The 19,358-nt window shown below is 39.3% G+C and overlaps 2 protein-coding genes across 6 annotated transcripts; one reads left to right on the top strand and one right to left on the bottom strand.

Moving 5' to 3' along the window:
* Window positions 1-13: 13 nt before the first annotated feature.
* tpcn1 (two pore segment channel 1) lies at window positions 14-13,892 on the bottom strand. Of its 4 annotated transcripts, none has more exons than XM_055048915.1 (27): window positions 12,999-13,071; window positions 10,727-10,868; window positions 9,964-10,097; window positions 9,442-9,618; window positions 8,488-8,601; window positions 8,250-8,380; window positions 7,909-7,997; window positions 7,790-7,824; window positions 7,608-7,666; window positions 7,368-7,467; window positions 6,433-6,549; window positions 6,200-6,324; window positions 6,066-6,114; window positions 5,924-5,987; window positions 5,172-5,216; window positions 5,027-5,083; window positions 4,890-4,943; window positions 4,695-4,767; window positions 4,481-4,588; window positions 4,216-4,377; window positions 4,003-4,118; window positions 1,836-1,882; window positions 1,658-1,726; window positions 1,479-1,575; window positions 1,186-1,325; window positions 1,030-1,110; window positions 14-638 (listed from the first exon to the last, which is right to left on the bottom strand). In XM_055048915.1, exons 2-27 carry the CDS (start codon window positions 10,836-10,838, stop codon window positions 495-497), a joined length of 2,499 nt encoding a protein of 832 aa, XP_054904890.1. In that variant the 5' UTR covers window positions 10,839-10,868; window positions 12,999-13,071; the 3' UTR covers window positions 14-494. The 4 variants fall into 4 exon arrangements, with proteins under 4 accessions (XP_054904890.1, XP_054904889.1, XP_054904891.1 ...); XM_055048914.1 differs by lacking the exon at window positions 12,999-13,071 and adding an exon at window positions 11,272-12,050; XM_055048916.1 differs by lacking the exon at window positions 12,999-13,071 and adding an exon at window positions 11,387-12,050.
* A 178-nt stretch (window positions 13,893-14,070) lies between these two features.
* Window positions 14,071-17,521, top strand: LOC129371981 (dynein regulatory complex protein 10-like). Of its 2 annotated transcripts, none has more exons than XM_055048922.1 (5): window positions 14,071-14,241; window positions 14,917-15,571; window positions 15,658-15,879; window positions 16,879-16,950; window positions 17,200-17,521. In XM_055048922.1, the coding sequence occupies exons 2-5, from the start codon at window positions 14,936-14,938 to the stop codon at window positions 17,500-17,502; spliced, it is 1,233 nt and encodes a 410-aa protein (XP_054904897.1). In that variant the 5' UTR covers window positions 14,071-14,241; window positions 14,917-14,935; the 3' UTR covers window positions 17,503-17,521. The 2 variants fall into 2 exon arrangements, with proteins under 2 accessions (XP_054904897.1, XP_054904896.1); XM_055048921.1 differs by having other exon boundaries at window positions 14,071-14,248.
* The last annotated feature ends 1,837 nt before the right edge of the window (window positions 17,522-19,358 follow it).

Genomic DNA, 19,358 nt, shown 5'->3' with positions numbered 1-19,358 from the left:
AACAATGCATTCATGTGTTTCATTATTTGAATAGTTTATTAAAATCTGCTGTTACTTTCAAGTACATTACAGATTGAGAGCTTATATAAAATATCGGAACCTGCTGAGTCATTTAGGAGAAAACTTTTACATGGTAAGTGGTTGGACTGATCTTTAAGGAGTGTTTAGTGTTCTCTTGATCAAAGTACATAACATAAGTACTGTGTGTTAATACTAATCAGAGAAACTGTTAAACTAAGGCAACAGATTTAATTTATAATTGTTAAATACGCAAAGAAATGGTAGTAGCTTGCTTAGGGGACACTTGAAAGTGTATCAACACTTCAATCAGCTCAGGGAAGAAAACAGCGTCATTTTCTCTCGCCAACTTCAGTTCAAGAGGCTCCAGATTTTTATACCCCCACGATGGGTATTATGGTGAGGTTGAGGGAACTGGAGGTGCTGAGGTTTCCTCTGTTGAGATCACGTGCATATACATCTCACTACAGTCGTTTTTAGTTGATGCTGTGACGCTCTCTCTGTGAGTTTAGCTGACGTTCTTGGATGGGAGCCGGATTGGTGACGGGACTGTTGTGATCCAGGTTTAGGTTTTCATCTTCTTGAGGCAAACCTTCCCTTGAATACTCTGCATACCACTCCTGATGAAAATAGGCAAAACCGATTACACACCAAGCACAGCTTGCAAAAGTATTTACACTCCTTGAACATTAACATTTTCTCAACAGTTCATCCTCAATCTTCAAAGTATTTTGAGATGCTATGTGACTGAACACAAACTAGTGCAGAATTCTGATGCGGAAGGAGAGAAAAATATGTAGTTTTGGTCATTTTTAGAAATAACCTGAAAAGTGTGGCATGCACTACTAATCAGCCAGTAGGGGTCAATACTTTGCAGAATTGGTGCAACATTTTCCTTCCACTTTACAATGACGTACGCCTTTGCATTGGCCTGTCAGATCAAATTACAAAACTACCCATTGAAGTGTGAGCATTTTTAAAGGATCCAGCACAATGCCTTCAGTTTCTCACCTGTATTTCCTCCTCGTACATTTTCATACTAAGGTCACTCTTTGTTCTTGATCTTCGTCCCAAGTAAACCAGAAATGTGTGCTGTACAAAAAAGGAATGAGACAGATTAGCATGGTGGGATGGAGAGGACGAAAGGTCTAGAGCTCATGTTCTTACCCCACTCTTGTCCATAGCTTGCAGGACAGCAGCCAGAGAGCTGAGCGAAGACAGTGTCGGCGATGTCTGTTTGTACAACTCCAGGGTGGTCAACGCTTCATCTCTCCTCACCTCTACATCGAACACTATCCCATTTTCATCTGCAACACAATCACACACATTAAACTGACCCATCTTACTAAACACCAACAGATTGGGGGGGTGGGAATGAAGAAAATCTTAAATCCTGTATGTATGTACATTAAACATGCAAAATACCACTTTCTGAATACTACACAGTAACTCAAATGCACCCTCTGGATTGTCCACGGAGTCCCGGTTCTTGCGACTGTAGTTCATGCGGAACACAAAAGCATCCAGGATGAAAGCCACAATGATTGTCATCACAACCTGACAAACAAAGTAGAAATTATGGTCACATTCACACCGAACTCAAAAGAGAAATATGCAAAATAACAAAAACTTCGCTCACCATCGTAACAATGTAAAAAGTCATGAAGTACAGGCGGCTCCAGTGGCTCGTCATAGACGTCACTCCTTCCTGGGAGAGGAGAAAAACAGCAGCAGTCAAACAGCGACACCCACAGGCCCGCAGGAAAACTGCAGGGTGGAAACCTCTGAGCAACAATTAATTCATGACTAAACCTTACCATGGTGATGTACCAGTTGTTGACCACTGTCAGCTCAAACAGCGTCACTGCAGGGAAAAAGTTATGTTTCGGTTTTTTAAAGCCAACTTACAGATCATACGACTATTGCCTTCAAAATGCTATTTTTGATATAAGACACATTTGCATAAGGAACCATTTATTCATTCATATTTACATTCATAGAAACATATTTTATTTCAGTTTTCTTAATTCTTCATTTTTTTAAACCAGTGTTTTATAAGCAATTTCTTATACCAGTAGTTTGTATTTTTTAGATAACTAAATATTTTAGTATTAGAAAAACCATCTCAAAAGACTAACAAGTTATGTCTCCTCATGTGCTCAAAGATGCAACATAAAACAAAAGTTATACATGCAACTATGGTTCTATAAATCCTTGATGACCGCCAGAAGGGAGAGCTGAAAGCACTGAATGACTAATACCAGCAATGTTGCAAGGAATCCTGAGCACATACCTCACCGAGAACGCCCAGAGGACGCTTACAGAAGAACCTGGCTCAGAGGATGAGGGTGACCACACTGACATCGTAAAATCTGGTGAACGTGTTTGGGAAAAGCCCATGACGGAGCAGCACATATTGTTTCCAGCAGAACCAAAATCCATTCCCGGCCACTCCTTACTCAGATCAAAACTTTGCCAATTTTGATGGCTGCTTACAATGAGAATGTGATAAGACTTCAGGCACAACAATGACAATCTAATAACATTTTAGACACAAATGCAGTGTTCTGCATGCAGTGTCACTGTAAAGGGTGCAGTGACATCAGACTTAAGGGCCCAACCAGAGTGACTGACATCAGACAGCCCAGCAGCTGTAAGAAGATGACATCGGGAAACTGCCTGACCCAGCCAGAACTGACTAACCGTTTGGAGTATTCTGTTCATCCTTCAAACAGATGAACAAGTCTTCATGGAGGCTGAATCCAAATTTACCCCAAGAAAAGTGTTTGTCTTAGATGGAATCAGGAAACTTCTCCAAGATGACTTTGAGGAAGGAGAAGCACACGTTCATCGTTGATGATTGCTGTCACCTTCACTGCAGTCAAAACTAGCTGCCTCAAGGCCATACATAGAGCTGTCACCTGACACTAGCTGCACTCTGAGATCAGGAGAATGACCCTGTCTCTGAAACACTGTCTCCTCACTCTTAAAGTGAGAGGCAGAAGCAGCCAGAGACACATCCTCCTCCACAGCCAAGGGTGGAGAAGAGAACTCAGTCATTGAAGTATCCATCTGGCGTGCATGAAAAAGGGATTTTATATCTGCAGACAATTGCTCAACTCTTGTGGAAAGAGCTGGTCAGACTTAGCTTGCCTCTTCCTAGAAGGAGCCACAGTGACCGTGGCCTCATTCCAGCGCTTTAAGTGCCTGTAGGTGGGGCCACCAACCCAGAAGTTAAAAGGTCATTGTCAGCCTCAGGACGCAACTGGGCCAGCCGAGCCACCCTCACAGCACGGGGACATGACAGTGAAGTTTATGCAGGGAGTTTTTGGCTGCGGTCCCACAGTCTGCACAACAGTGGAAGACATCCAAGTTAAAAACTGGGCTGTGTCCAACCACAAGCAGAAAATATAGGGAGAAGAGATATGACTGCTACCATCGCCGATCATTGCTAAATAGTGGAAAACCAAGAGGCCGACATAGTCAGCTACATTCAGAAGCAGAAAACAAACAAAATCAAAACAAAAACAAAAAACATACTGACACCGTAAGTGCAACCCAAAACTCTTAAGTTGGCTAAAATTTACCACAATGTGTAAAATAAACACAGTGGTCAGAAGTCGTGATTGGAATTAGGTGCAAGCGATGCCAACAATGCAGCCAAGAATGTCCAATAACAACTAAATGATCCAAGAACTCCAAGCTGATGCCATGCAAAATAAAACGCGTACGCAAGAAAAAATGAGGAACAGAGCCTCAGATGTTGGGCTGGCTGAGGTTCAGAGAAATCTGTGTCACAGGTGTGACTTCTTGGTATTACTACTCGAGCGACACAAGCGCAAGTGAAACATTCAGTGCTTAGAGCAGCGCCCTCTGGCGATCCGTGGAGGATGGAGTAGCTCTAGTCAGACTCCCACAGAAAATTAAGGAAAATCTGATGACTTCATGGAGGTCCTGAAAGGTAAAAATAATAGAAAGAATTACCAAAGCTGCTGAGGATGTCGTTAAAATTGTTGAGATAATAATAGCCTTCATCCAACACTGTTTTGTTGCCAAATGTTTTGTTGATCTGTCTGTAGGAATCTGCCACTGTGCTGGTGCTAAAATGACAATAAAAAAAGTACAGCAAAAAGGACGTTTTAATATTTATCCACCAATTTGCAAAAGTAAAGTTCCTCAAACAACAGTGAGACTCACTTGCAGCAGTTTGGGAAAACCACATCTGCAAAGAACTCCATACCCACTATGGCAAAGGAGTAATAAAAGATGATTAAAGTCAGGCCCAGACTGGCCATCCTGGGGAAGAGCTCAAACATGGTGTCCAACACGTTGCGGTACCGCAGCTTTATCTTGAACAGTCTGGGCGAACAGGAGCATGGAAATTTGAGTTGAAAACCAAAAGTGGATCTAAATAAAATGAACTATAAACACGTGGCCTGATTTTAAAACGAGGAAAACAAACCGGAGCAACTGGAATGGTCGAAGAACTACAATGAAGTAGAATGGCTCCATTTTGAAAGCCAGAGCGATCAACCCCAAGAAGGCGAACACAGTCACAGAGAAGTCAAACCTGGACAGAAAAAAGCAGAGGAACACAGAAACAGAATGTTTTCTATACCTATTCATAAAACAATTAGTTTTTCTGCTTGATTTTTTTCAGGCAGGGTTTCACTCACAGGTTCCAGCCGGAGCTGAAATAAGCCAATGGCCCCAAACCCGCTATTTTCAGCAGCACTTCCACACCGTAAACTAAAACCAGGATGGAGCAGAGGAGGAATTAGTGCCAGCTCCAATCCCTTACATCCAATCGTGCAGTTTTTAAATCTATGCTACGTCTGTCGGCGAGAAGGACGCAGCAGATTTCTACTCACTCGTCAGGAAAACGATGTAACTCACAGGAACGGATTCAGACCAAGAGTATCCACCTGCAGAACCGGAGGAAGGTCGGATGTCAGGTAGGATTATGTCTTCATATGATGTGTCTATGTGTTTGCTGGAGAGGTCTTACTGTTCATTCTGAACGTCTCCACGAGGATCCACACACCGTTAATGGCCACCACCACATCTGCAGACATTAACACCAAGGTTTCAGTGTGTGAGTTTGGACAGGTGAAAGCTGGGAGAGCTGTGATGATGTTGATGATGATACTTACACATGGCGTACTGGAAGGCCTTAGACTTCACCACCAGGTGGATGCCTGAAGAGGACAAAAGCGCTTATACAAAGTGTCTCGCAAAAGTATTTAAACTTTTTGAGCCATTTTATGTTAGGACCACAAACTTCAATGCAGTCTGTGTAAAATTGCTAATTTGAAAATAAATAAATAAGCAAACAAATAAATAAATATCTATCTGGTGTATCTACCTTTATTCTGAAATACCTGAACATTTGCTATGACAATCAAGAAGTCATTCAGTTGTATCTCTAAAGCATCCTTCGTGTTGGATGCAGATCATTGGAAGCACATAATAAAGGGTATTTCTGAGCTGGGTTTGAACCGTCCAGTGTCACAGTCTGCAGGTACAAATACCAGAGTTGTGAAGTAAACTGAAACTGGTGGGATACTCCTTATTTCTGCCATCTTTGTAAATGGGCTGGTGGATGTAAAAAGTGATATACTTTCATCTTTTCTGCAAACTTATGCCAAATCTTCTCAGTATTTTATTTGTAAAAAAACCCCACAAAAAACAAAATTGCATCTTTTTCTTTCCACTTCAAAGTTGTACTTTTTTTTTTTTTCTGTGTTAATTCTTCACATAAAATCCAATTAAACATTGAGATTTAAGGTTGCAAACTGAAAAAGATGGGAACATTTTCAAAAGATGTGCATAAATTTGCAAGACACTATATGGGGAATCATGGCATTGATTTTGTTGCCTCTTTACACAAGAACTGAGAACCTACCCTTGAAAATGAGGAAGGCTGTTTGAGGAAGATCGTCAAACCAGTGTTCTCGACTTCGTCGCGGCTGAAAAACATTTAGAGAACAAGCAACACTAAATAAAAATTGTTCTCATCATAAAACAAAGCATACAAACATAATTACCTTCCATTTTAATCCAATGACCTCATAAAACTTATAAAAGTCTTGCAGGCTGTAACAAAAAAAAAAGACCTAATCAAACAGGTAAATTTCAAAGTAGGACATTTTTATTAAAAAATAAAACAGCCAGACATTACCTAAGTTTTGGAGCCCCTGATGTATTCAGAGCTTTAAATGTGAGAAAACGGTCTCTTGCAGACATTCGAGGCCTGTAGAATCGCATCAAACCATCAAACTGTTTCAGAGACACACCCATCGGCCTCTGGAGGGAAAAGAAAAACAGCACAGCACTTAAATGTTAGCAACAACGTCCCAGAGCCTTAGAGAACAAAGCAAAGCAAATTCCTTGTACCAAAATCCACCCACATACCTGTCGGCTAACCAGCAGCTGGAAGGCGTGGTCAATAGCAGAGCGTTTATGAAGCAACAGAGACTTAAACTTCATCTTCTCCACGTCATTAAATGTGTCAAACACAACGGCGAGGAGCTGGGTGGGGAATATGAAAAAAAAAAATCCTATTAATTTGTTTTATTTGCTGCCTGGCAAGAAGTATTCATACTCTTTTCTGTTTGCATTTTGTCGAATTGGAACCACAGACTTCTGTGTATTTTATTGGAATTTTATGTGATAGACCAATGGAAATGTAGTGAAAGATTATAAACTGAAAGGAGAATGATGTTTTCAATTTTCTGAGCCCTCCTTCACTCTAATATTTCAAACTAAAATGTGAAATTAAGCACATCCCACTGCCAGATCTATTTTAGCAGCAGCAAAACTTGAGATATAGGTCTACCAGCTTTGCACATCTTAACTTTATTTGGGGGCATTCAAGTAAATATGGGCTGAACACAAATGCATACAAAATGTATTAGTTTTTTTAATTAAGCAATTATGCACTATTTTGTGTTGGTCTCATTGAGGTGTGTGGATTTAACAACAGAAAATGTCTCCAAGAGGTGAGAACAGTTTTGCTAGGCGCTATATGTATGGTGGGCTGCAACTGCAAACTACTTCACTACAACATCTAACTTTGGTGAAATGAACAAACAGAACTTTTTTGTTTCTTACAGGTTACTTCAGAGAAAAAGGGGCTGAATACAAACGCTCATTTCCAGATTTTAATTGTAAAAAATTGTAACTGATGTATTACGCTCCTTCCTTTCTCTTCACGAATCAAGCTGAACTTTATGTGGCTCCATCATAAAATTTTAATAAAATGTATTGAAGTTCTAATTGTCAAAGGCATGATTGCTTTGATGTTAATGGAAGTGAAATCTGTTTTAAAGGAGTGAAAATTGTTGTACCAGGTTCATGATGAAGTAGAGCTCTATGGAAAGGTAGACGATGAAGAACACGCAGGACCAGCGGTTCTTAGAGTACGCTGGCATCATCACATCAGGAAAACTACGAGAGAAAAGCTCAGTCATACCGACCGAAATCAAAAACAGCCTACAAACATTCAGAAAATGCAATTGTGGAAGAATTAGAAAATACATTAGGTATGAAAAAAAAAAAGTTACCAAATAATATTATTTTCTCCTTACTTTGCTGTGGTAAGCAACACAAACAGGCTGACGAGGCTGTTCTCCAAAGAGCTGAAGTACTGTGGTGAGAGGGCAGAGTCTGAGTGAACACATGCATGTTTGTTGCACAACAAGAGAGAAATCAAACCACAGTGGCATAACAATTATAAACTACAATCAGGCAAACCAGTGAGTTAACATACCGGGTCAGCTGTGTTTGTAGAGAAGAGACAGAAACCTGGAGGAAATTTAAACCAGATCACGTTATTACCTTCATTTAAAAAGCAGCATAGGTGAAATTTAAATCAAAACCAATTCTTACCCAAGATGGCAAATATGACCATGAAGAAAAGCAGGAGCAGGAGGATGTCAATGAAAGATGGGAGAGACTGGAAGAGCTGACGCAAGTTTCTGTTTGGATGGAAAGATACATTGTCAGCAGAGGAATTGACAATAATCAAACATATGAATTCAGTAACATCTTTTAGTGTGCACACTTGCGTAATTCAATAAAACACATCAAAGAAAGAAAGAAAAAAATAGACTACAAATAGTTTTAAAACTCCACATTTTTAAAGACTGCATTGGAATCCTATAAAAATGCTTCACCTGTGTGGTTATGTTCGCATGTGTGTGTGTGCATGCGTTTAGATAATCAGCCACCTGCGCACAGCACCGCAGTATCTGCAGTCCACCAGGAATATCGGTCTCAGAGCTCGGGTCACTCGCATGTGAGATGTCTGTCTGATCAGAACCACGATGGCCTCCACAAACTGCAGCAGCAGCACACACGCCTGCAACAGAAAGACGACCCAGAACAAACAATGCAGTAACCAAATGTTTACCAGTTACAGATGCATGAAGAGTGCAGACACAGAAAATATCAGAGATGTCAAGGCACCTTCACCATGGTCCTCTTGTGTCGTATAAAGGTGTGGAAGCCGAGCCAGCGAAGTTTCATGCAGAGCTCAAATGCCACCAGAAGCAAAGCCAGCAGCTCCAGAGTGGCATGAACCTACAGACGAGTCACACACACAACAGGATTTACACACAACTGGGTCTAAAGAAGTGCTTGAATACGATGAAGCTGATTTCTACAGATAATTAAGTAACAAAAAGAATGCTTGAAAAAGTATCCAAACTCCCTGGAGAATTTTGTCTCTACAGGAAATAACTTCAACAAGCAGGATTAGCGTATGATTGTCAAAAGACAAGAAAATGATAAATAGTTTTATAAATAAAACTCTGAAGAGTGGCTTGTATTTCCCTTCAGCCTGCATATATTTTATTTGTGTCTACCAGCTTTGCATGTCGATATACTAAAATCTGTCCTCACTCCTCTTTGCAAAACAGTTCAAGTTCTATCTGTGAATATCAAGTTTCTAAATCTCAATTGGTTCTAGATCTAAGGGCCATTCTAACTCATACATTTACTTTAAACTGTTCCATTGTAACTCTGGCTGGATGTTTAGGGTCATTAGGTTTCTCTCTGGTGTTGTGAATCTCTGCAGCTCCTCCAGAGTTACAATCTTAGCTGCTTTTCTGATTAATTCTTTCCTTGCCCAGTCTGTTAGTTTAGGTGGAAGGTTATGTCTTTGTTGGTTAGCAGGTGTGCTCGTCTTTCTCCATTTCCAGATGATGAATTTAACAGGCCTCAGTGACATATTACAAGTCTTTGTTTCCTTGACTTTGAGGAAAAACCATACTCCGCAGTTTTCAAAATTTTAACTCCTTTTATATGTTGTTGACTTTTGTCACTGTATGAAAAATCACAAGCCAGTTTTGGGGTTACTTGGGGTAGCTGGAGTTGAGACGATGAACTTTAAAAGAAGTCCAATGTCAGATAAAAACTCACATAGACGTCCAGGCGCAGCGAGGGGACAGCGGGAGCTTCACACAGCGACAGCATCAGCAGCAGCAGACCCGTCACCAGCTCCATCATGTAGAACAGGTGATTGTGGGCAAACAGGTACGCCGCCAGTGCTTTTGGGTTTCGAGGGTGACTGAAAAACTTGTCATTGTTCTCTCCTTCCTGCAAGAATCAATTCAAAACATAGAAAATAAAACATCTTTATCTGACAGGACAAAGGAAAGTTTGACATAAAAAATAATTGTTTTTTTTTATTTGATTGGGCATTTAATGGCTTCAAATTCTAGATGGACGCTTCTTGATTATTAAATATTTGAGCTATTGCACTTTAATTTGTACTTAGCAAACACTTCTGGTTCTATAACTAGATGTATTACTTCCTGTAGTCCAAGGTTTATCCATCTGCAGATTATATTTAACCAGGAGCAATTATAAAGCTATTGACTGATCATGTGAGTGTGTGTGCAAAAACCCCAGTGTAAGGCAACATTAAAATGTTTGTGATACCTGCAGGTATATGGCTGCCTCTTGGTAGTTCATCTCCCAGCTTTGCTTTAAAGACACATTTTGGGTTTTGTTGCTCTGTGCCCCAGGTGTGGAAATCACAGCATTGTTCATTACGTCATAATTGCCTCCTCCATCTGAAAAATAAAGGAATTCAAGTGTCAGCATGGTGGAGCAGATATAATTTAGATAAGTTGACACAAACACATGCAAAGGGTCTCAACAACTTTCCCCATTTTGAAATTCCAGACTCAAAATATCTGGTTGTATGTTTAATAAAATCATGAAACAACTAAATGCTGAAGTTAGCTTCTGATCTGGAAGAGGCGCCAGTCAACCGTTTCCCATCATAGACCATAACTTTGTACAATCCCCTTTCTGGATGTAAAATCTTCACTTTTTGTACTTATGTAATAAGAATAACAATCATCAGCTGGAAGCATCATAATTACAAATAAACAGAAAATAAACACTTAAAATATATGACCCTTTCACTAATTCCTTTTAAAAATGAGTTGTATATTCCACACACAAAAAAACTTTTAGGTTATTTGGTGAAATGTAGGTATGTATTCATGTGAAAATTTTTTCTTCCAAATATAGATTTAAACTATTGTATATTGCAAGAAGAAATGAAAGTCTGTAAAGTCAAACACTTTGAATGCTAAACATATATATTTTTTACATAATAATCCTTAAAAAATATAATATCAACATTTTGCAGGAACCCTGAATATAAGCAGTATAGAGACAGGTAGAGGCCTACCAATGCAGTCAGACTCTAACTGTGAGCCAAAGGAGGAGATCGCAACTGGACTCTCATCGTTACAGGACTGATCGCCATGGAAACCAGTTTCCTGTCCACACAAGGACGCCATTGGTGAAGCTATGTGAATGTATCAAGGTTGCTGATGTCCAACCAAAAATAAAAAAATAAAAAAAAATGTGTAATTAGCAGCAGACCAATTGCATTGCAGCACTGCAGAACATCTGGAGATATAGATGGAGAAACATTCCAGTCTCCCTGATGTAACACCAAAGACAGTCACGAGTCACGAGACCAAAACAAATCCTCACAGACGCTCAAACATCCTGTAGGTTTAAACAGTCCTGGACACAAAACATGGTCTCGGAAAAACGGAGAACAGTAACAATAACCGTAAAGAGGCGCTAAGATTTACACGATGAAATGTGCCTCAAGCTGAGGTTGAGGTTTCAGCTCAACAACTCTGATATTTAAAAAGAAAAAGCTGAGTGTGCAGCATTGACATGCCAATTTCTTCTCCTTCCTGATTTAAACAGGATACTCACAGAATGCACAGCCACCACAAGAGGAATTGATTCTGCCTTATAGCAGAAACCGACATAAAAAGTCAGACAAAAACTCAATGCCACGCTTCTGTAAATTTACTCTTTGAAATAATACCAGAGTTGCAAATTGTTTTTAGATGAGCGGCTCCTGCGGGTGATCCTCTGCAGCTGCACATTTTACTCCTCCCTCCTGTCTGGTCACTCTCATCCCACGCACAAACAAAACACAGGCAAGAGTCTCAGAAATACGCTCCCAGATGTTAGCCGTCCGCAGCGGATTGAGCTCAAGTGTGAAGAAGATCACTTTCGGGCCCAGCAGCAGCCTGAGCGTCCTCCTGACACCATCGGACCCCGAGGCTGTATGTGAGCCATTCAGATCGCTCATTTGTCTGAGAACAATAAAACATTTGGAGCGCCGTGTAAAAAACACAGTGAAGTCAGCCTCTCAGAGACACAAACAGACACCACAGTGCCAGTTAAAAAAAAAAAAAGACAAAGAAAGGAAGAAAGTAAATCCGCTTCTAGATCAGCTCTATCTCTACTCCTGAATCCAGGCATGTGACTCCTCACTGAGGCGATACAACTGCATTATCCTTCAAACTCCCTCCTATTTCCAGAGGGTTCCAGCAGCAACAAGTAAAACCAAAAAGTTTCACACTTCTCTCTCATAAATAACTCCGAGATGTCCTGAAAGGAAATACACATTCCTCTTCTTCCTGTTTGTCCGCTGAGCAGGAGACAGTGATCCAGTGAGCTCAGAGGAAAAACACACACAGACACCCTGCAGACACTCATAAACACAACACACACACGGCCCCCAGGAACATCCGGGAGGGACTGGGGGAGGGGAGTAGGCGGTCTGCTGAGCCAGCTGTTTCTCACATGGTTATTTTGTAGTTAATGTGAGGGAAACAAAGGCAACATGAGGACTGTAACACTGCATTTCTTCCCACCAAGTCTTCTGGGTAATATACTGCATTTCTTTTTTAATCGTTGAGATCAGGATTTGCAGAATATTTACAGCTGCAACATTAGAAGGCTTCCAACCTAATCCCAGCAATTATGGTAAGCAGACAAGGATCAATATATATACACAAGCATAATATCTATACATCTTAGAAATGCATTGATCACACTTTTCTTTCACAATGTTGATTTTTGGTTTTGTTTGAGGTATAAAACCTTTTGCCCTTTAACATAAAGTACAGTAGCATATAAAATAATGAATGTGTTGTGGGTTCTTCGATACAAGTAGCTCTTTTGAATATAAAATCAAATGGAAAAATAACATTACAAAGCTTTTAAATTAAAGAAAGTGCCCCAAAATATGTTGAAAGTACTGGGAGTTTTTTTTTGTTTGTTTGTTTGTTTTGTTTTTAATGAAAAGGGAAATGCAAAAACTTGATTTTTCACAATATGTTTCACAATAATCAATTAAGAATTAACAAAGGAAATCAAAGTCTGAGAAATTTCAGGAATGGCAAACTGTGTTTGTAACCTTTAAGATTTAGAAAAGTACGGGAATAAAGACGGACAAATTTCAGGTTTCGATTGAAATTTGATTTAGCAAAAGCATTGGTACAAAAAAAACAAAACAACAACAAAACTGTAGAACTAGTAAGCCTATACTATTGCATTAAAATTTAATTTGCTTTGATAGGGGGAATTTTCTAACAGGAAGTGCAAACAATGACAGCAGCTTCAGCAGCTCCACTGCTCAGACTTACTTTGGTCTCCTCTGTCCGCCTCCTCTTCGTTCAGCAGTCCGCTGTTTGCCTCGTCCCACGTCAAAATGAGAGGCACGTCGTCGTCAGACTCCATAGTCACAAATAAATAGGTTCAAATCCGCTTTGAAAGTCACAATGAAGGCCAGACGTGACTAAATAAACACAAAGTTTGTGTCGCAAACGCACATTTTCAGTGCAAAAGAAGAAGGGGGAAAAAAACCCAAACAAACAGGATTAACAGTAGTTTGTTAGCTAACAGAGTTATCTGTCTGCGTACTCTGTGCCGCTACAGGTGCACGTATTTACAGTCAAATGTCCCGTTTGCGCGGATTACGTTCGGCGACAGAGAAGAGAAACGGGGTTGTTTACCGACTCAAACATATGTCACCGATTCACTGGTTCCCTGTCCCTCAGGCTAACGAGCTGAGGCTGTCTGTCTGGGTCCATCTCTGCATCATAATTAGTTCACAAGCTGCCTGGTTCATAACAACAACTGCTGGGGCCATCTGTCCCCGAAAAGAGAAGGCAACACCTGGACACCCGGTCTAATCCATGCGGCGCACCTTTAAACCTCCCCCCTTTTCCTCTACGATATCACGAGCCTCGAAACAACAATAGATGGAATCCTGGATCAACAACAGAACTTCCCGACACTAAAGGAATTTACGGCAGAGGATTTTTCAAAATAAAAGTCGAAGAGGATTAATTGCTTTTAATTGACACGTTTTAAAAACAAATTAATCGATCATTTGACAGAAGACGTCTCTTTAAAACAACGATATTGAGCCGCAGAGCACTGGATCTGGTTGTGAAAGAGAGATTCGCTTTTCTTTTTTTCCGGTTTTCTTTCTTTCTTTCTTTCTTTCTTTCTTTCTTTCTTTCTTTCTTTCTTTCTTTCTTTCTTTCTTTCTTTCTTTCTTTCTTTCTTTCTTTCTTTCTTTCTTTCCTTCCTTCTTTCTTTCTTTCTTTCATGGCGTTGTCGACCTTAAAACCTTGTAAAACGTCTAGGTCAAGTTAAAAAATAAAAGCCGTGTAAAGCGAGCCTAATTCGAAATCACAAACCGGAAGTCAAGAATAGCGTCGTCATAGCAACATTAAAAAAACAACATTGACCCTCGGAGCGATCCGGGCGGCAGGAATAGATTTTTTTTCCACCCTTTTGTCAGAGTTTGGATCATAAGACCGATTTACATAGGCGAGAGAAAAAGACCAGAAGAAAGAAAGGAAGAGAAGAGAAGGAAAAGTAAGAGGTAATTTGTCTTTAAACCGAGGTAACTTTATTGAATGTCTTTAAACCTCACTTGGAGGCCATTATCAAAGATAAATCCTCTGAAAACCTGTGGACTGTAACACAGGTCCACAGGTGTTTAGCAAAAATCTTTTTAGCAAAAATCTGCTAAACTTTCAGGAGTTTATTGTTGAGGTGATCACAAATCGTCTTCAACTTCCACCATTTTGGTAAAAATGTTAGAACTTTTGAAATTCACATTTTTTTCCCACATTCAATTGTAATTGAATCAATCTAATTTTAATCCCTAATTTGTCGGTGGTGTGAATAATTTTGGCTGGATGACCTTCCAATGTTGTAGAGATTTGAAATGAGAAGACCTACTAATCAAAAGCATCAAAACAGAAACATCACAACAAGATCATTTGCACAGAGTTCTACTGTTTCAACTACTGGTGGTATTAAAAACATTTAAAATTAGTCAAAACATTTAGTGACCCTATATATAATTAAGAAACTTGCGTGACCAGGCCAGAGGCTAGAGCCAGCCCTCCATGGAGATTTAGAAAAGTTACAAATATACCTCAAATCAGTGGATATTTTAAAAGGTTACCCTAAATTATCAGTCAAAAATATTTGTAATATACTGTATGATTTAATAATCTGTGTTTCTCATTCTTGTAACCGTAGAATACTACCAAGCGGCAACATGTTTGCTGAAGAAGCAACAACAACTACAACAACAATAACAATAACAACAACAACAACAACAACAACAGAAGACTCTTCTGTGAAGCCAACCAGGAAGCTCTCTTCTGAAGCTCAATGTATTTCAAGAGCACTGAAAAACTGCATCAGTCAAGTTGAGATTACAACAGCTCTAGGAAACATCATCCAGTTTTATGCTGTGTCAGGTGTTGTGGATGAGGTCTTGAGTAATCTTCTTCAAGCACATCAGGTGTTAGTGGAAAGACTGGTGATGCTTGAATGTCAGAAGCTAGAAGGGCTGAAAGACAAACAGACAGAAGAAGTAAAGAAGAGAGAGATAGTTCAAGTTAGAGAGAAGATAAAAAACTCAGTCAGAGATGTGCTGAGATTTTTCAGGGTCCATCCAAATGTTTATTGGAGCTTAAGAGAAGAGATTAATATGGAAGTAGACAAGAACGAGCGCGTATTAATCAGAATGCTTCAGCTGTTTCACAGCTATGTGGAGAAAAGGTTGTGTGCTGATAATCAGCTGCGGGTACCCCACAGAAAACAGCCTTCGTTTCTCGACAAAACTATGGAGCTACTGAATTTAGAGGAAGAAGACACGGCTGCAATCTTGAAGAACTTAGATCAAATGGTGAGTAATCATTCTGGACGTCGTAAGCAACTCGTCTTCAAGGGTTTGTTTTGACACATTCAAGCCCCTTTTTGCCATTCCTGCAGATCTTGCAGAAGGACCGTGAGATAAAGAACCTGGAGAGATATATAAAAGAGCAACATATGCAAGCTGAGCAGGAGTTGATTCTCCAAGAGGAACAGGAGAAGCTACATTTGACTGTATTAAGTGCTGAGAAAAAGGATCTCACAGAAAAAAGAGACCAACTGAACCAGGAGCTCCTCACCTTAATGTCTGAAAACAGAAAGGCAGAGAGAATTCTACAGGAAGTGAGTTTGCAGAAAAAGTTTGTGGACGTTTTTACTGTTGCATCCACAAACTATGTGGGCCAACACTATTGTGCAACAATGTAAAGTGGAGAGGACATAATGTATGCTTTTTACATTTTTTTATACAAAAATCTGATAGAGGCACTCTTCTCTGTTACTTCTGAATGAAATCTGGTTAAACAAATTATCCAACCAGTTCAGTTGAAGAAAAAATGCAGATAAATCAGAGGTGACGTTCTAGAGAGGTTCAAAGCAGAGTTAGAATAAAAGATATTCTCCCAAATGTCAAAGATCACCATTAAGTATATCTTTCAATAAAAAAGTTTAGCAACGTAAATCCACAAAGACTAAATTTACGTCAGCGAAGGAAAATAAACCTAATTAAATAATTTAAAAAATAATTAAAATAATTAAAAACGAAGCCTAGAGTGCCATCATAACTATGGAGGAGCTGCAGACATCAACAGCTCAGGTGGGAGAATTTGCTAGCAAGAAAAATAGCTATGGAAAGAAAGTAATTAGAAATCAAATTTCTGATGGGATTTCTGCATTTCATGTAGGAGCATAACAAAGATAGAAGGTAATCTGGTCAGATGAGACCGAAATATAACTTCTTTTGCCTCAAAAGGTATTTGTAAAGGAACAGAAAGTCATGGCGTTGGTTGCATCATGCAGGAATGTTTTTCTTCAGAAGGCAGAGAGAAGCTGATCAAACTTAGTGAGACGATGGACAGGATTAAGTATGTGTGTTTGAACTGTCCAGTCAAAAAAATTATCGATGGGTTTAGTCACATAACCCAAAAGATTTAAGAGATTGCAAATGTTTGCTTCTTATTTGCTTCTTTCCTTCTACTTCAGTATGATGACGCACTTTGTGTTGGAGTATCACATTAAATTAAATTAAATATATTAAAAATTAGCTGTTAGGAAAAAATTCAGGGGATATAAACACCTTTTAAATGCACTGTAGCTGACGCCGTTTCTTTATTTTTGTGACAGGAAAATGACGGTTTGAAGAGAGAAACTGAAAACATTTTACAAACCTTTGACAGGGACATGCATGAAATTCAGGTAAACTCAAACAAATCAGCTGCTGTTAAGTGCCAAAGTTTTCCAGATATAAAAATGTCTGTTTTTTTAACAATAAATTATATTCAAATCCTCCAGTTTGAAGGCCTGTAAACACAGTTAACCTGATAATGATACTTTTTTGATAAATGTTCTCATAGACCTTAAAAATAGGCCAGTGCTTCCTCTGAGAGGCTTTTAAAAATACACATCACTTCTCCGTTCTTTCACATCCTTTCACATTTGCCTCAGACCAAGCTGGAACTGATGGAAAAGAATTATGAAATGGAGTTGGAGGAGGTGAGGAAGCTGCAGGAACCCTATTCTATCCTAGAGGAGAAGTACATTGAGATCCAGGAGAAGAGGCGTGTGGCAGAAGAGAAGAGACAGGAGGAGATGCGGAAGCTGGAGCAGAAGACCAAAGCTGCTCTCACCATCCAGGCTTATTGGAGAGGGCACATTGTCCGCAAGGCCTTGAAGAGCAAGGCCAAGAAGGGCAAAAAGGGCAAAAAGGGGAAGGGCAAAGGCAAGGGCAAGGCTAAGAAAGGCAAATAAACCAACCAGTTTCACACTATATGAAGTTGTCTGTAGTTTATACTTCATATTGTTAGTTATCGCTCTGAAGTGACAACGTTTTGGTCAAGCTTCAAACGCTTATGTTCTCAGTTTTGAACTGAAAACAGAATTGCCACAATCCCATTCTTTTTAAACTGTTGTTTTATGAAACAGCCACAAGGTGGCAGCGCAGATCTCCAAGTTCAGACTTAGCAGAGATCATAATTAAAAGAAGTTGGAGTTACCCATAGGCCTTACAGGGCCGCTCACATTTATTGGCCATGCAGGTAGTCATATGTAAAACGCCTTAAATAAAGTTTAGCCTTTATTGCAGAAATATAAATGTAAATTTTTTTCAGTCTCTCCTTTTCAATTTACTCATAGGATTTTCTGTTCCTGAAGAAGAACACCATGTGAAACAGAAATGTATTTGTTTTAGCTACTGACCATAAGGCTGGAAGAGAATCTATATTTATCTTTTCAGCTATCTGGGTTGTCAGATTGGGAAGTGAAGTAATATATTTCAATAATAATAATAACAACAATAATAATAAACAATCTCCAGTGTGAGAGAACTTCATCAAAGATTATCATCTTTTGGTCACCAGATGTCCAAACCAAATGCTAGATGTCATTTACATTTAAAGTGATTGGGAGAAATGCCACAAAAAAAGACTTTTCCTTCCTACCATCACAAACAAAAATGCATGAAACTTCCCAACCTTTATATAGACTTCACTTGGAACCAGAAACTTTGGTTAGATAAGAGGTAATGAACTTTTCTGCAACAATAATTGCAAGAGGATTTTGTGTGAAACAAAGAAAATGTGGAAAAGCCCCTTGTGCCCTTTGTTGAGCACAGAGGAGGAGCTATGATGCTGTGGACCTGCATATTTCTCACATTCACATTGCTTTAAGTCTTAACTATCAGGGAATTATGGGGGAATTTTACTGCAATAATTTGAGAGCACACATTTTCAATCTGAAAGCATGATTTAATTTATTTTGCTCTCAAAACTTTTAATACTTTAGCTTACATTTTTATTTTGAAAGCAGGACTTCATGTTTTTCCTTTGGGAAGAAAAACATGAAGTTCTTTCTTACGCTCAGACATAGCCTCTGCTCACACTCTGCTCACTTACGAAACATTTTCTGCTTGCTTCTGGAACAAAATGCACCGTGCCTGGCAACCTCTCAGCCAGTAGAATGAAAGTGTTGTACTGGGTGCGTTTGTTTCTCTGTAGCCGATGTGCATGTGTGGCTACTATTGATTGGTGCAACCTGTGCCACCTGTAGGTTGCGCATATATTTTAATCGTAATCTGTGTTTCATTAGCAGTAAACTGTATGGTCATCATAACAGAAAACATCAGTTTGTGTGTAATTAATCAGTATAGTGTGTTTCACTCATGAAATAAACTTTTGGTGAATATTTTAATTTATTGAATGTGACTGTATGTGAAAAGATTGTGTTTCTATTTTTGAGGATATTCCACCACATTGAGGATATTCCACCACATTGTTCTATAATTGCCTGTGTGAGATTATGCGGGTGTCATCGTTGATGAATAATGTCAAAGATTTTTACACATTTTTAATGCAAAATGACTGAATTAGCACATTTCCTACCATATCAACCACATTAAAATGAAAGAAAAAGCAAGAAAGTGTTGTATTATTTAGCTTTATTCCACTTCAGATTTCCATTAGGCCAATATTTGACTGGACAATTCTTTTGTTAGAGCAATAAGCTCGAGATATTATTAAAAATGTAAGTAGAGTCCAGCTCAGAGCATTTATTTCACCTGAAAAACAAAGCTTGTAGACGCTGCAGCTGTTGTAGATGGAGGGAATGCG

The sequence above is a fragment of the Poeciliopsis prolifica genome, unplaced genomic scaffold, assembly GCF_027474105.1.
Source record: "Poeciliopsis prolifica strain line A6 unplaced genomic scaffold, Auburn_PproV2 SCAFFOLD028, whole genome shotgun sequence".
Taxonomy (NCBI): domain Eukaryota; kingdom Metazoa; phylum Chordata; class Actinopteri; order Cyprinodontiformes; family Poeciliidae; genus Poeciliopsis; species Poeciliopsis prolifica.
The sequence above is the reverse complement of the archived record's forward strand: the minus strand, read 5'-3'. Positions and strand labels throughout refer to the sequence as shown.